This window comes from Silurus aristotelis (assembly GCF_946808225.1).
Source record: "Silurus aristotelis genome assembly, chromosome: 6".
Classification (NCBI taxonomy): Eukaryota; Metazoa; Chordata; class Actinopteri; order Siluriformes; family Siluridae; genus Silurus; species Silurus aristotelis.
The window spans coordinates 25,769,737-25,784,630 of record NC_139579.1 but is presented as its reverse complement, the minus strand read 5'-3'; the positions used below and the strand labels follow the sequence as shown (position 1 = coordinate 25,784,630).

General features: G+C 39.9%; 1 protein-coding gene across 1 annotated transcript in view; it reads right to left on the bottom strand.

Annotated features, from left to right (window-relative positions):
* The window catches only part of LOC310727766 (AT-rich interactive domain-containing protein 1B-like), a 225,311-nt gene that overhangs the window by 14,283 nt on the left and 196,134 nt on the right, over window positions 1–14,894 (bottom strand). The window contains exons 10-13 of the mRNA XM_083544510.1: window positions 13,061–13,167; window positions 6,774–6,914; window positions 2,166–2,375; window positions 1,852–2,056 (exon numbers count right to left, since the gene is read on the bottom strand). Coding sequence (XP_083400636.1) covers window positions 1,852–2,056; window positions 2,166–2,375; window positions 6,774–6,914; window positions 13,061–13,167 — 663 coding nt within the window. The remainder of the gene's footprint in view (window positions 1–1,851; window positions 2,057–2,165; window positions 2,376–6,773; window positions 6,915–13,060; window positions 13,168–14,894) is intronic.

Genomic DNA, 14,894 nt, shown 5'->3' with positions numbered 1-14,894 from the left:
TTACGCAAGGTTAATATCACAGAAATTCCTTTGTCATTTTCTGTCTGACTCACTCGGGAACTCTGACCCCATATAAACTCCAGTCCCCCTTCAGATTACCACTACAGAGGGTGTGTGTCTGTGTGTGTGTGAGAAACAAAGAGTGAGACACAATGATGATAATGATGAAGATGATGATGGAAAAAATAATGATAATGACTCAGAGATGACTGGGTGCGAGCGAAAAAAAAAAAAAAAAAAAAAATGCTCCATTTTTGCTGGGCTGCTAAATTGAGGTTGACTGGAGGTCATGTTTGTTTATATCCCAAAATGCAATCCCCATTAATCTTGCTTGGGGGAATCCCAGCACTCCTCCCCTACTCTTGCGCGGCTGCTAGGCAACCGTAACAGTGACATCATTGCCTGTCGGCTGCTCATATGCATGCACGAGGCATGAAACTGAATGACCAAAGACCAAAGAGTGTGTTTTTAAGCCTGGCTATGAATCCGACGGCTCAGATAAAGCTCCAGCACATCCCATTTCACTGTTCAGTGAACCAAACAGAAAACCCAGGAGCTGATCCTAACGTTCGATATTCAATAATAGATATAATAAAACTGCTGAGTCGGCATACGTTGCTGCGGCACCGGAGCTGGGAGTTTAAAACCTCAATGTAATATGTCAACTTGCTCCTTAAAGTTATTTTAGTACATGTATGACTCAATAATTACTCACACAAAGAGTTATTGTTTTACTTTCCATCTTTGCCCATTTTCAAAAAGATTTGGTAGATTTTAATTGTTTAACAATGCACATATTCCTACCAAGCCATTTCGGTACAGGACTTACGGTACAGTGCACATGTGTACCGAATTCAATCTTTGTTATCCTGCAAAACATGGTTAAAATCTGAGTTCCTTCACAAACATATTAAGTTAAGTTTAAGTGCAGTGACCGTCACTGTGGCTACTCGATCCGTACCGGAAACAGGATTTTGTTCTGCGAATGCGTGAAATAGCTGCCACTTCCTGTCATTTTTAACATTATTACGACAGTCTAGCGATATGGATTCTTTTGCGTTATTTAAAAACAACTCTTAAAAGGAAAAATTCCATACAATTCCGCATTCCAAAGGAGTGAATGAATGAATGAATGAATGAATGAATGAATGAATGAAAGATAGATGAAATGAATTACAGTTTTTCGCAGCTGCTTTGGAGTATTTCTTGAATCATCCTTAATATTTGCAGACCAGTAAGTGCATTCTCAAAACAATGTGTACAAACAGCACGATACATTGAATTTCTTGCAAAAGCCGCAAAAGTAAGTATTTGTGTCAATGAACATCTCATTCCCATCAGAATGAAAAGTCTCTTTGTCAATGTTCACAAACAAGATCATCAAAATGTTTAGGCATGTTGTCAGTATGATGCTGCACAGTTTTAGTATTTCTTGAAAAAAACTACAGTTGTGGTTAAAATGATAAAAAAAGCTCAAAATTAAAATTCCTTCCGTACGGCATCTATGAATCTTAGCAGCACAAATGTATATATTTGATTGCATATTTGATTCATATTGATTACATGAGACCGGAAATGTTTTGCTCTGTCTGTAAAGACAATCTGCCATTTAATTCACTGTAAACATTAGAGGTCTGCTGATTAATCGGTTTTGACGATTGATGGGCATTGATACAGATCCATACCGATGGCTAGTTTCACAAGCTAAAATAAAGCAATATTTTCATGCACTCCACAAGTTTTCAGCTCCAGAAAAAATTGTTAAAAGAGTACTAAGAAATGCAAAAAATACCCAACCTCATGTCATTTCATGTCAACCTAGTAGCTTTCTCAACTCTCTGTAGCACTCACCGGGAGACGGCGGCTCAGTCTTGCCTTGTTTCTTGACCTCAGCAGTAGGGCAGAAGTCAGGCGGGGGCTCCTCTCCTCGCTCCACCTTACACTCATAGGCAAACAGATACTGGATGTAGTGCTTCTTCAGAGAACTAGCAGAGTTACTGGACATGCCTAAACCGAGTGTGGAGGAGAGCTCGCGCCATTTCTTATTCTTATTCACCTGCCACAGAGATGATACCAAGACAAGAATTACATATATAAAATATATAATTGCTAACAGAAAAGAAACACATCACTATAAGAATAAAGATCGTCTGTTAAGCGTTTACCATGGCCAAGCCACCTAGCTCCTTTACGGCCATGTAGAACTTGCACAGATCCAGCTGCTTCTTGCCCACAGCAGGAAGATGAGGAACCGGTGTCCCCCTGTCCTCCATGAAGGTCAGATAGCGCTCCACCCAGCTCTTTCTCTCTGGCTCGCTTCCCATTTCGTAAAGCCAAGAAACCTTGTCATTCGTCGTGCTGCCAGAGCTTGACTTCTGGAAGTGGTGGGACAAAGACCGAGAATGATTCAAATTGTCATTATAGAACTATTAAAAGAACATTATAAGAAAGGATATCCATACGTTATGACGATCTATGATTAAAATGTACTGTAGCAAGAAATGAGCTGCAAGAATTCTAAGATTCTTTTTAATCAGAGGACGCTTATTTTCTGGTGGACCTTACACTCAGTCATTACAGGGGGTCTGAGTTAGAGATATTTAAGGGGTGTGAGGACATTCATTTAAATGATTTCTCAAATTTGTACACTTATAACAATAGAACAATCTGACATTTTATAGAAGTGATCATTTCAGCAGCAAACTTTGCATAAAGCCTTGTATACACTGCATAAGAAAAAATACACTATATAAGAGAAAGTGTGTGTGTGTCAGAGTGTGTGTGTGTGTGTGTGTGTGTGTGTGTGTGTGTGTGTGTGTGTGTGTGTGTGTGTGTGTGTGTTTATCTCAATAGTATTGGACTTTGTATCAGAAAGTCATGAGTTCAACTGCTAGTACCACCAAACTACTACTAAGGGCCCCTGAGCAAGGCCCTTAATTGCTTAGTTGAAAAAAAAAAAAGGCTTAAACAAAGTGTCATAATCAGGATGAAAATAATATTCATTTTGCTTTGTTCTGAACAGAAAATATATATTTTTATAATTTTGCTCCTTAGTCAGATAAAAGCAAATAATAATTTTTCACATTAATAACATCCTTTACATACGACAGCCTACTTTTTTACTAGAAAACCTAGCATATAAATAAAACCAAACTTTGCATTTAACTAGAAATATTTCTTTTTGTTTTTTAAAGCGTCTGCGTGATTCTTCTCCGTATGATAGAAAAATACTCCCAAAACCCAACTTTAGCAGCTATCAGCTAACATCATATCTTCCTAAAGCCAGGTGTTCAGAATGTTATTCATTGTAAGCAAGAAATTGGACCCATTTAAAAAAAAAAAAAAAAAAAAAAGGTTATGAGGTTACACTTTTATAAAAAAGTTATTTTGTGCATATTTTAAGCTCAATATGGCATTTTCTATTAAAAAAAAACTCTAATCCGTGGTCATGATAATAGAAATGAATGAATATGGTTGGGACACCATGAAGCCACATCTGTTCTTATGTTCTACAATCACAATTCCAGAGATGGAAGAATTTTCACAATATACAGAAGTTACAAAAAAAGAAACAAGGGTTTACTTCCATTTACTTTGTGGCAAAAAAGCTGTAGATGTCCGATTTCTTTATTCCATTCAATTCACTTTTATTTGTAAAGCGCTTTTAACAATGAACATTGTCTCAAAGCAGCTTTACACAGATAATGTGGTGATAAAAATGAATAAGATGTTCTTTATAAGTGTAAGTTTGTCCCTGATGAGCGAGCCAGTGGCGACTGTGGCAAGGAAAAACTCCCCGAGATGGCATTAAGAAGAAACCTCGAGAGGAACCAGACTCAAGAAGGAACCCATCCTCATCTGGGTTGCACCAAATGTCCATTTATTACAGATAAACAATGTTGCGGGGTGCAGTGTGAATATCTGACTTCATGACTATGTTTTATTGTCCATTTAAAAAAATTAAAAAAATTTACTCAAGGACTCAAAACATTTCCATACAGCAAATGAAAAATGACAATTAGAGCATTAGGCTACAAGAAAATCATTTCTTGATTGTCCATTTTTCCATTTATTACATTACCCCCATTTCTTCATACATAACTTTTGCAGTCTGCTTTAATTTCTGAGAGCAACTTATCAATGTTTCAAGGACATGTGGTTAAAAACAGGTTAAGTGTGAAACTTACAGCATTTATTCCAAACAAATATACAAACCTTTTTTCCATTTTACTTATTTGCTTCGCTTATTTTGCGTTCAAATAAAAGCAACCTAGAAACGTATTCATTTTGCATTTGAATTGTATATGAAACTGTTGGACTGTATAGCTAAAAGAACTCTCACTCGGCAGACAGCATTGACAAGAGCACGATAATTTAAAGTGCTCGTCCTTCAACTTATATTCTGAATGTTGTATTTAATTAAAAATCATTTGAAACTAACGGAAAATAAAGCAGCAACGAGTTAATGTAATCAGCAGTGTGATTGATATGCTGTACGTGCTCCGTTATTACGTTTTAATGAAAAGTAATCAAGATCGCGCAGCAAAGCAGGGAAAGTTGATGGTTCATTTAATGCAGCTGTGTTTAAATAATAGTTACTGGATTTGTTTACATCGAAAGACAAAGGCAAACCAAATCTCACATTTAAAATTGCATTGGGAGAGAAATTCATGTTGAAATTTACTTTGGCCACAGCTTATGTTTTAGAGGAGCAACATTTCAAATAGAAACGAATTACTCACGGCAATATTAATGTATGAAAACATTACAGTAATCTTTTCCAGTGACCAATTTGGTTTTCATTGATGCTCATGGAACAGAAGTTAAGAACAATAAACAGCTGTTCACTTCTATTCCATTAATTTTGTGGCAATTAAGTCAATTTTCTTTAGGATCAAGGTGTATTGTTTTTTTTTCTGAACATTTTCAGAACTTCCTCATGAGCCCAAAATTTTTCTTTACAACACCTGAAAAATAGTGAAAGGTGTCAACATAAAATTTCTCCCTAAACACTAGGAAACAACCCAGTACTGTACCAAGCCATGGAAGAGATTCAACAGGTTGCAAGAACGCTCTGGGGAAAATGTCTGTGTATGTATGTATATATATCTATATGTATATTTTATATATATATATATATATATATATATATATATATATATATATATATATATATATATATATATATATATATGTGTGTGTGTGTGTGTGTGTGTGTGTGTGTGTGTGTGTGTGTGTGTGTGTGTGTACAGAACGTTCTTGCAACCTGTTGGGCCATGTAGTTTTGGATTTTGTTTTCCCTCAATAATGATAATAAATAATAAAACCTTCATTTAAAAACTGCATGTTGAAATCAGGAAGGGGCAAACTATTTTCATTTTATATATATATATATATATATATGACTGTGTATTATTTATTGTGTATTATCCCCTTTAAGAACCACTCTAAAATTTCATATGCTGCAACTTCACAAAACATTATTCCATACTTGCAACATCATCTACTTAGTGTTAAACAAACATCCTTCGAAAGTTTCTTTAGTTCTTTAGTTTCTTGCTTTGGTGAAAGTAGGCAAAGACAATGTAATGGTTAGAACAGAGAAACAGCTAGTGACAAGGGAAATAGACACAAAAAAATAAAAGCAGCATTTATGCAAAAATATGATGACTCTAATATGCAGTTATGCAGTTTCATCTCTACAGGCAGTTCACATGCTCCAAACTCGATGTGTATTGGATGTGATATTCTGTGATACATTAGTGAAAGAGTTAATGAAGCCTTCAAAACTGCTTCAGCATCTTGAGTGAGACAAACAGACGGATGGACAGACATACGGACGGACGGACGGACGGACGGACGGACAGACAGACAGACAGACAGACAGACAGACAGACAGACAGACAGACAGACAGACAGACAGACAGACAGATAGATAGATAGATAGATAGATCTAAAGATACTATATATAAACAAAGGTTTGTGGACACCTGACCTGATTTCTATGTGCATTTTGAACACCTCATTCCACGTTTATTCCCAATTTGCTCTTATAATAACCTCCACTCTTCTGAAAAATCCCCAATAAATTTTGAAGTGTGCTTGTGGAGATTTGTGCTCATTCGGCTAAAAGTAAAATAAAGTACTGATGTAGGGTGAAGGAGGCCTGGGGTGAAGTCAGCTCCATCGTATTCCAAAGTTGTTCAATATGGTTGAGATCAGAGCTCTATAGCAGGCCAATTAAGATCTTTCACTTCAAACCATGTTAAGCATATCTTAATGGAGCTGGCATTGTACACACGGTCATCGTCATGCTGGAACAGGTTTTAGGTCTCCTAGTTCAAGTGAAGAGAAAATGTAATGCTACTGCATCCAAAAACAGCCTAGCAATTTGAAAATGATGCAAGCAGTTTTGCACTCAAGACCTTCAACTACACAAGTTTAATTACACAATTGCACTATTTAACCATAGACTACACAGACAGGGAATTACACTGGACCGGTTCCCTTTTGCATCTGGTTTCTCTCAGGCCTTTTTCCTCAGATTGTCCATGTTCATTATCTATCCCCAATAGCTCTTCAGAGTGAAATCCAGTATACATACACTAAGCCTAAGCAATATAACAGTAGCTGGTCTAAAAAAATAAAACAAGTGTGGCTCGGAGCCTTGGGGCAAACATTTGTCAAGAACAGGAGAATCAGGAATAAAATGACTGCGTGTGCATTTGGCATTAAACTGCACTTCCACCCACACAAGCTGGAGTGATACTTACTGGACTGGAGGGAGTTTTGGGCCATGCAGGACTGCTGATGCTGTCACTGTCATCTCCATGATAGGAGGACAGACTTGCTGGGCTGGGGGTCAAGGCTGAGGGAGTAGGGGGCTCTGAGCCACACTGAGAGTTGGAGCCATCCTGGTAGAAAAAGAGACAGAGAGAGAGAGAGAGAGAGAGAAAGAAAACAAAACACCATCAATTTAATTTCACCATGCACTGGATGGACAGACAAGACAGAAAAAGAGAATCTATTTGTGCAACTAAGAGTAACAGAAGATAAACCCAGCCATTAGGGGGGCACAAGCCAGTGTACTCTTAGTGCCGGTCCCAAGCCCGGGTAAATGGGGAGGGTTGCGTTAGGAAGGGCATCCAGCGTAAAACATGTGCCAAATCAAATATGCGGATCACAAATGAGAATTTCATACCGGATCGGTCGAGGCCCGGGTTAACAACGACCGCCACAGGTATCGTTAGCCGACAGGGTACCGGTGGAAATTGGGCTACTGTTGGCCGAAGGAGGAGAAGGAGAGGAGGAAGACGTCTACAGAGACGGCAGGAAAAGGAGCAGTGTAGGAGAGTAGAGGTTCGGGTTGGTACTTTAAATGTTGGTACTATGACGGGTAAAGGGAGAGAGATAGCTGATATGATGGAGAGGAGAAAGGTAGATGTGTTGTGTGTTCAGGAGACCAAGTGGAACGGGAGTAAGGCCAGGAACATTGGAGGTGGGTTTAAACTGTTTTATCATGGTGTGGATGGGAAGAGAAATGGTGTAGGGGTGATTCTGAAGGAAGCGTACAGTAAGAGTGTAGTGGAGGTGAAGAGAGTTTCTGATAGGGTGATGATCGTGAAGGTGGAAGTTGAAGGGATGATGATAAATGTCATCAGTGCCTATGCTCCACAAGTTGGCTGTGAGATGGAGGAGAAAGAAAGATTCTGGAGTGAATTAGATGAAGTGGTAGATGGTGTACCTAGGAAAGAACGATTGGTGATTGGGGCAGACTTTAATGGGCATGTAGGTGAAGGGAACAGAGGTGATGAGGAGGTGATGGGTAGGTATGGTTTTAAGGAGAGGAATGTGGAAGGGCAGATGGTGGTAGATTTTGCTAAAAGGATGGAAATGGCAGTGGTGAACACGTATTTTAAGAAGAAGGAGGATCATAGGGTGACGTATAAGAGTGGAGGAAGGTGCACACAGGTGGATTATCTTCTGTGTAGGAGATGCAACCTGAAGGAGATTGGAGACTGTAAGGTGTTGGCGGGGGACAGTGTAGCTAGACAGCATCGGATGGTGGTCTGTAGGATGGTTTTGGAGGCGAAGAAGAAGAGGAGGAAAGTAAGGTTTGAAAGAAGAATAAGATGGTGGAAACTGAAGGAGGAAGAGTGTAGTGTGAGGTTCAGGGAAGAGGTCAGACAGGGGCTCGGTGGTGGTGAAGAGGTGCCGGAGGATTGGGCAACTACTGCAGGAGTGATGAGGGAGGCAGCTAGAAAAGTACTTGGTGTAACATCTGGAAATAGAAAGCAAGACAAGGAGACGTGGTGGTGGAATGAGGAAGTGCAGGAGAGCATTAGGGGAAAGAGGTTGGCAAAACAGAAGTGGGATCGACAGAGTGATGAGAAAAGTAGGCAGGAGTACAAGGAGATGCGGCAGCAGGTTAAAAGGGATGTGGCGAAAGCCAAGGAAAAGGCATATGAGGAACTGTATAAGAGGTTGGACACTAAGGAAGGAGAAAAGGATTTATACCGATTGGCCAAGCAGAGGGACCGAGCTGGGAAGGATGTACTGCAAGTTAGAGCAATAAAGGATGGAGAGGGAAATGTGTTGACTAGTGAGGAGAGTGTGTTGAGAAGATGGAGGGAGTATTTTGAGCAGCTGATGAATAAGGAAAATCAGAGAGAGAGAAGGTTGGAGGATGTGGAGTTGGTGAAGCAGGATGTAGATAGGATTAGTAAGGAGGAAGTGAGAGCAGCGATTAAGAGGATGAAGAATGGAAAGTCGGTTGGACCAGATGACATACCGGTAGAAGCGTTGAGATGTTTAGGAGAGATGGCAGTGGAGTTTTTAACCAGATTGTTTAACAGGATTCTGGAAGGGGAGAGGATGCCTGAGGAATGGAGAAGGAGTGTGCTGGTACCGATCTTTAAGCATAAGGGAGATGTGCAGACCTGCAGTAACTACAGGGGAATTAAGTTGATCAGTCACACCATGAAGTTATGGGAAAGAGTAGTGGAAGCCAGGTTGAGAGAAGAGGTGACCATCTGTGAGCAACAGTATGGTTTCATGCCGAGGAAGAGCACCACAGATGCCTTATTTGCTTTAAGGATGTTGATGGAGAAGTATAGAGAAGGACAGAAGGAGCTGCATTGTGTATTTGTGGATTTAGAGAAAGCGTACGACAGGGTGCCGAGAGAGGAGTTGTGGTATTGTATGAGGAAGTCAGGTGTGTCAGAGAAGTATGTGAGGGTGGTGCAGGACATGTATGAGGACAGTGTGACGGCAGTAAAGTGTGCAGTAGGTACGACAGACTGGTTCAGGGTGAAGGTTGGACTGCATCAAGGATCGGCCCTGAGCCCTTTCCTGTTTGCAGTGGTGATGGACAGGTTGACGGATGAGGTCAGACAGGAGTCTCCCTGGACTATGATGTTTGCAGATGATATTGTGATTTGTGGTGAGAGTAGAGAGCAGGTTGAGAAGAGCCTGGAGAGGTGGAGATATGCGCTGGAGAGAAGGGGAATGAAAGTCAGTAGGAGTAAGACAGAGTACATGTGTGTGAATGAGAGGGAGGGCAGTGGAGTGATGCGGTTGCAGGGAGAAGAGGTGGAGAAGGTGGAGGAGTTCAGGTACCTGGGGTCAACAGTGCAAAGTAATGGAGAGTGTGTTAGGGAAGTAAAGAAAAGAGTGCAGGCAGGGTGGAGTGGGTGGAGAAGAGTGACAGGAGTGATTTGTGATAGAAGAGTATCTGCAAGAATGAAAGGGAAAGTTTATAGGACTGTGGTGAGACCTGCGATGTTGTATGGATTAGAGACAGTGGCATTGAGTAAAAGACAGGAGGTGGAGCTGGAGGTAGCAGAGCTGAAGATGTTAAGGTTTTCATTGGGAGTGACGAGGATGGACAAGATTAGAAATGAGTTTATTAGAGGGACAGCACATGTAGGATGTTTTGGTGACAAGGTGAGGGAGGCGAGATTGAGATGGTTTGGACATGTGCAGAGAAGGGACATGAATTATATTGGTAGAAAAATGCTGAAGATGGAGCCACCAGGTAGGAGGAAAAGAGGAAGGCCAAGGAGGAGGTTCATGGATGTGGTGAGGGAAGACATGCAGGTAGTTGGTGTAAAAGAGGCAGATATAGAGGACAGGGTGGTATGGAGACGGATGATCCGCTGTGGCGACCCCTAATGGGAGCAGCCGAAAGAAGAAGAAGAAGAAGAGTAACAGAAGATAATAATGGAAGAGAAGGGGGGGGGGGGAAGAGAGAAGAAGAAAAAGTAAATGATGTAGAAAACGTAGTGAGACAGTCGAAAGCTGAAGGCACTGACAGCTTCGGGACAGCGTAGCTATGTGTTCCTGTGACAGACTGCAAGTGTCAGCAAAGGCTTGTGCTCCTATCTTCCCCATTTCCCTGCTCCACATTTCTAAAAGAACGGCCCGGACATGCTCTTTCAGCTCTTCTCTTCACTCCGGGGCTCTTTCAGGCTCTTTTGGCAGCCTAAATAATTCACCGCTAAGCACTACTATCGGGAAAGATTCTTGTAATAAACGAAGGGAAAATAAACAAAAGGCGATCAAAGGATTCGGAGCTCATGCAGAGTTATGCTTTGTGTGTGTATGTGTGTGTTTGTGTGTGAGAGAAAGAGAGAGAGAATGAGAGAGAGAGAGAGAGAGAGAGAGAGAGAGAGAGAGAGAGAGAGAGAGAGAGAGAGAGAGCGAGAGGAGAAAAGAATTGAGCCCAAGTGCTTTCTCTTAAAATATGTATTTTATCCTTTAGCCAGAACATGAAAAAGCACAAGCCGCATGCAATATAATAACTCCTACAAACCCGCATTATTGGATTTTTTAAATGAGCACTTTATAATTTTTTTGAACGCTGTAATGAAACCACTGACAGGCTTTTCGCTTTCTATCAAATAACTCACCCCATCCTCTCTGCTGAAAAGACATATTCCTCATGAGTAGCCCTTTATTAAGAAACTCCAGCCTTTTTTTTCATGCCTCTGTGTTCAAAGATACTGTGTATTTCGATCATTTTCACAAGTCAGATGCTTTAATTTTTATAAACCCCCACCCTCAACCAGATGTCAGTATGTTATCTGTATATCACAGAGTGTCTTGTGTCTCTTATGCCATAGTTCTTGCTCATCGCGTTGTGTTTAAATGCATATCGACGGAGTGCTGTAAAGAAGTTTAAAGCTCATCTGAGTTTTATGAGAAAAGCAGCTTTAATAAATGCTTCTTTAAAACCTGACTGATGACTTCATCATGCTAATAAACCCGATGGACAATAGTGTATAAAATTCGTACACATGGTTGTATTAATCTGATGGTAGGCAGGTAATGTTCATTCATTCAATCAATTGATTAATTACACCATTATTTTTGGGAGAATAAATTTTTAGAACTTTAGTTGCTGTTATATGTTTAAAGGTGCTTTATTTGAAGCACACTACTTCCAAGGCATCCAGACAGCAGTCACAAAACCAAAGTGAACCTATTTTAGACAATGAAAATGGCCTTGAGCGGTTTCAGATCGGGCAGCAGTTTTAGAAGTTCTACATTTAGACAAATATGCAGTGATTTGTGATAGAAGAGTATCTGCAAGAATGAAAGGAAAAGTCTATATGACTGTGGTGAGACTTGTGATGTTGTATGGTTTAGAGACAGTGGCATTGAGTAAAAGACAGGAAGTGTAGCTGGAGGTAGCAGAGCTGAAGATGTTGAGGTTTTCGTTGGGAGTGACGAGGATGGACAGGATTAGAAATGAGTTTATCAGAGAGACAGCGCATGTAGGACGTTTTGGAGACAAGGTGAGGGAGGCGAGATTGAGATGGTTTTGACATATGCAAAGGAGGGACATGGGGTATATCGGTAGGAGAATGCTGAGGATGGAGCCACCAGGAAGGAGAAAAAGAGGAGGACCAAGGATCGGTTTATGGATGTGGTGAGGGAGGACATGCAGGTAGTAGGGTTGAAAGAGGCAGGGGGGACAGGGGGGGTGTGTGAAGACGAATGATCTGCTATGGCGACAAACTTCTCCCCGCTTGACCTCCAATACAGTGCATTGATGCATCCTGATAATCATTGATCTCATTAAAGTAGGTTTGACAAACATTTACATCAGACACAAAGCACAAAGATGTAGATGAGAGTGTTGGAATGAAATAATCTCCACCCACAGGAAATGTCACAATGAGTCGCTCTCTTTTAGCCAAGCCCTTTAAAAAATTTTTTTTAATTATACTATAAGCAAAAAATTACTTTCAGGTGAAATGTCAAAATAGTTAACAAAATATGGAAAATACAATTAATAAATGAATACAATGTCTCATGCCAATGTCATAGTCTATGTCTGACTTTATTACCTAGAATACATCACAGCCTACAGTCTACATTTTCCAGAACACACAGTCGTCATCACGCTCATGCTTCCTGAATTTCTAATCAAGAGTAACTTGACTCGTGCACAAACACACTAACATAAAATAATCACACACACTTAATAAATGCAAAATATTACTCATATACAGACATATTAGACATATTACACATATTAAATACTTGTTTTCCTGTTTGTCTTTATCAAATTTTTTATTTTGTATTCCAGTTTTGATTTAGATTTTGCCCTGGTTACTGTATTTGTTATTCGCCTGACCCTTCACTATTGTTTGACAATTTGGAAATGCTAAAAATAAAGCACTTCTTGTAACTGTAGCTGTGTCTGTGCCTGACATCAGGCTTTTATTACATACTGTATTTCGAATAATTTGCAGCTGGCCTTCAAGCTAAAGTAGGAGAGCTTTGCAGCTCTGGGACTAGCGCTAATTAAAATAATAATTAATTAATTAATTAATTAGCAAGATTGCATGACAACGCTGTGACACACAGTGTGTCTAAAGTAACTTGTAAGAAATTGTACAATTATTATAGGTCTAAAAAACACAAAAAGAACCTCACCACCTTTATCTCCACTATGATGTTTAAATAAAAGACAAACACTTTAGAGACAAGCAATAGAAAAATAAAAGAACAAAACAGTTATATTGGTGGTGTGAAAAAAATCTGAATGTACCTTTGGAGGTTTGTGAGGTTCGGCAACAGGAATCACGTCCTCTTTACTGCTGGATTTCTGCTTGGTGTCTGCAGGAATCGCTACTTCTCCACCCTCTCCCATAGGGCCTGTTGAACAAAATCAAATAAAACAGGCCGTATAAATCAAGTATCACTTTTTGAATATCATATACCATATCATACATGAGGATTTCTCGGGTGTTTAGCATTCAAAGCGCCCTTGAAGTACAGAAACTGTAATCAAAAATCCCTTTTTTGGTTGTAGCACAAATTGATTAAATAATCCAAAATCGTATTCAGGATGCGGCAATTTGATATCATGTTTATTCGTTCGTTCATTTTCATAAACTGCTAAAGAATGTTGGATTGTGGTTTTGGCAAAGTATGGTTAATTTTGAATGCATACCATGAGGCATCAGTGCTCTCACTATAACTGCTAGCTCCTCAAAGGTTAACAAATTACAGTCATCCAGTGCTACAAATGTCTTAAACAGATATTAATAACAGTAATAATCATTTCTCTGGCCTCACAAAAGTGACCATTTTGACCAATCTTGGGTCAGATTGTGGACTGTGCTGCTTTTTAATTGAAGTGAACTCCAGACTATTTTTTTTCAAGGGAACCAATGAACAGATCTCTGAACTGCTTCCTTGAAAACAGCATCCATACAGTACTTTTCCCAGTGGTGAGTGTAAAAATCAAATGAGTGTGACAGTGACCTAAATGGGATGCTAGGCCAATACATGGCCCCTTTCCCAATACGTATTCAGCAACACTTACATGATTTGCAAAGCTAGCATTGTTGAGGTGTTTCCACAACACTACCTAATAAGTGTTCAATCAGAATTCAATCCGGCACCGGTTTTGCTGCTGCTTCCTATATAAAGGGCTCCAGAAAAGTCTAGCAGAAAAAAAGTAAACCTGTAAGTGAGGATGAGATTTCAGACAGCGGCAATTTTTATATAACAACGAATGCAACAACTTCATTTACAACTTTATTTTGCGAGGCTGGTTTGGCAGTCAGAGCTGCTAACTCTGGAGAAATGGTGTCAGTGCCATGTTGGTGCCTCGTTTCTCAACTGGAGTGTGGAGTGTAAGAGAGTGTGTGGCTCCCAGAGGGCCAGCTGGCAGAGAGTGTGAGTATGTTAATCTGGTCAAAGCTCTTCTGTGCTATCACCTCAGGGAGTGTGGCAGAGACACTGTACTAGCACACTATCACCCAATTCGGCTCAGGCCTCTATTTATAAACGGCATTTATTTCTAGCAGAGTCCAAGACACTGCACAGAACACTAGCAGCAATAGGAAGTGGTTATTAATCTATTAGTTGTAGTAACAGTTTAGTCTGAAATGTATTTATTTTCCCTTTTACCACAAATGCAATTCATCAGCAAAACATATTTAATTTTTTCATTTTATTCTTGAGTTGTGAAGCAATTTTTTTGTTACAAGTTTAACATGCATGTAACAAAAGGCATCAATGTTTATACACTATGTACATACATTGTACATATCTCATACTGTATATTGTGTATATATACAGTATATTATATTTATTTATTTATCATTTATGGTTTGGAGGCGAGGGAAGCAAGATTGAGATGGTTTGGACATGTGCAGAGGAGGGACATGTGGTATATAAGTAGAAGAATTCTAAAGATGGAGCCACCAGGAAGGAGGAAAGGAACAAGGCCAAGGAGGAGTTTTATGGATGTGGTGAAGGAAGACATGCATGTTGTTGGTTTGCAAGAGGCAGATGTAGAGGACAGAGCAGTATGGAGATGGGTGATCCGCTGTGGCGACCCCTAAAGGGAGCAGCCTAAATAATAATAATAA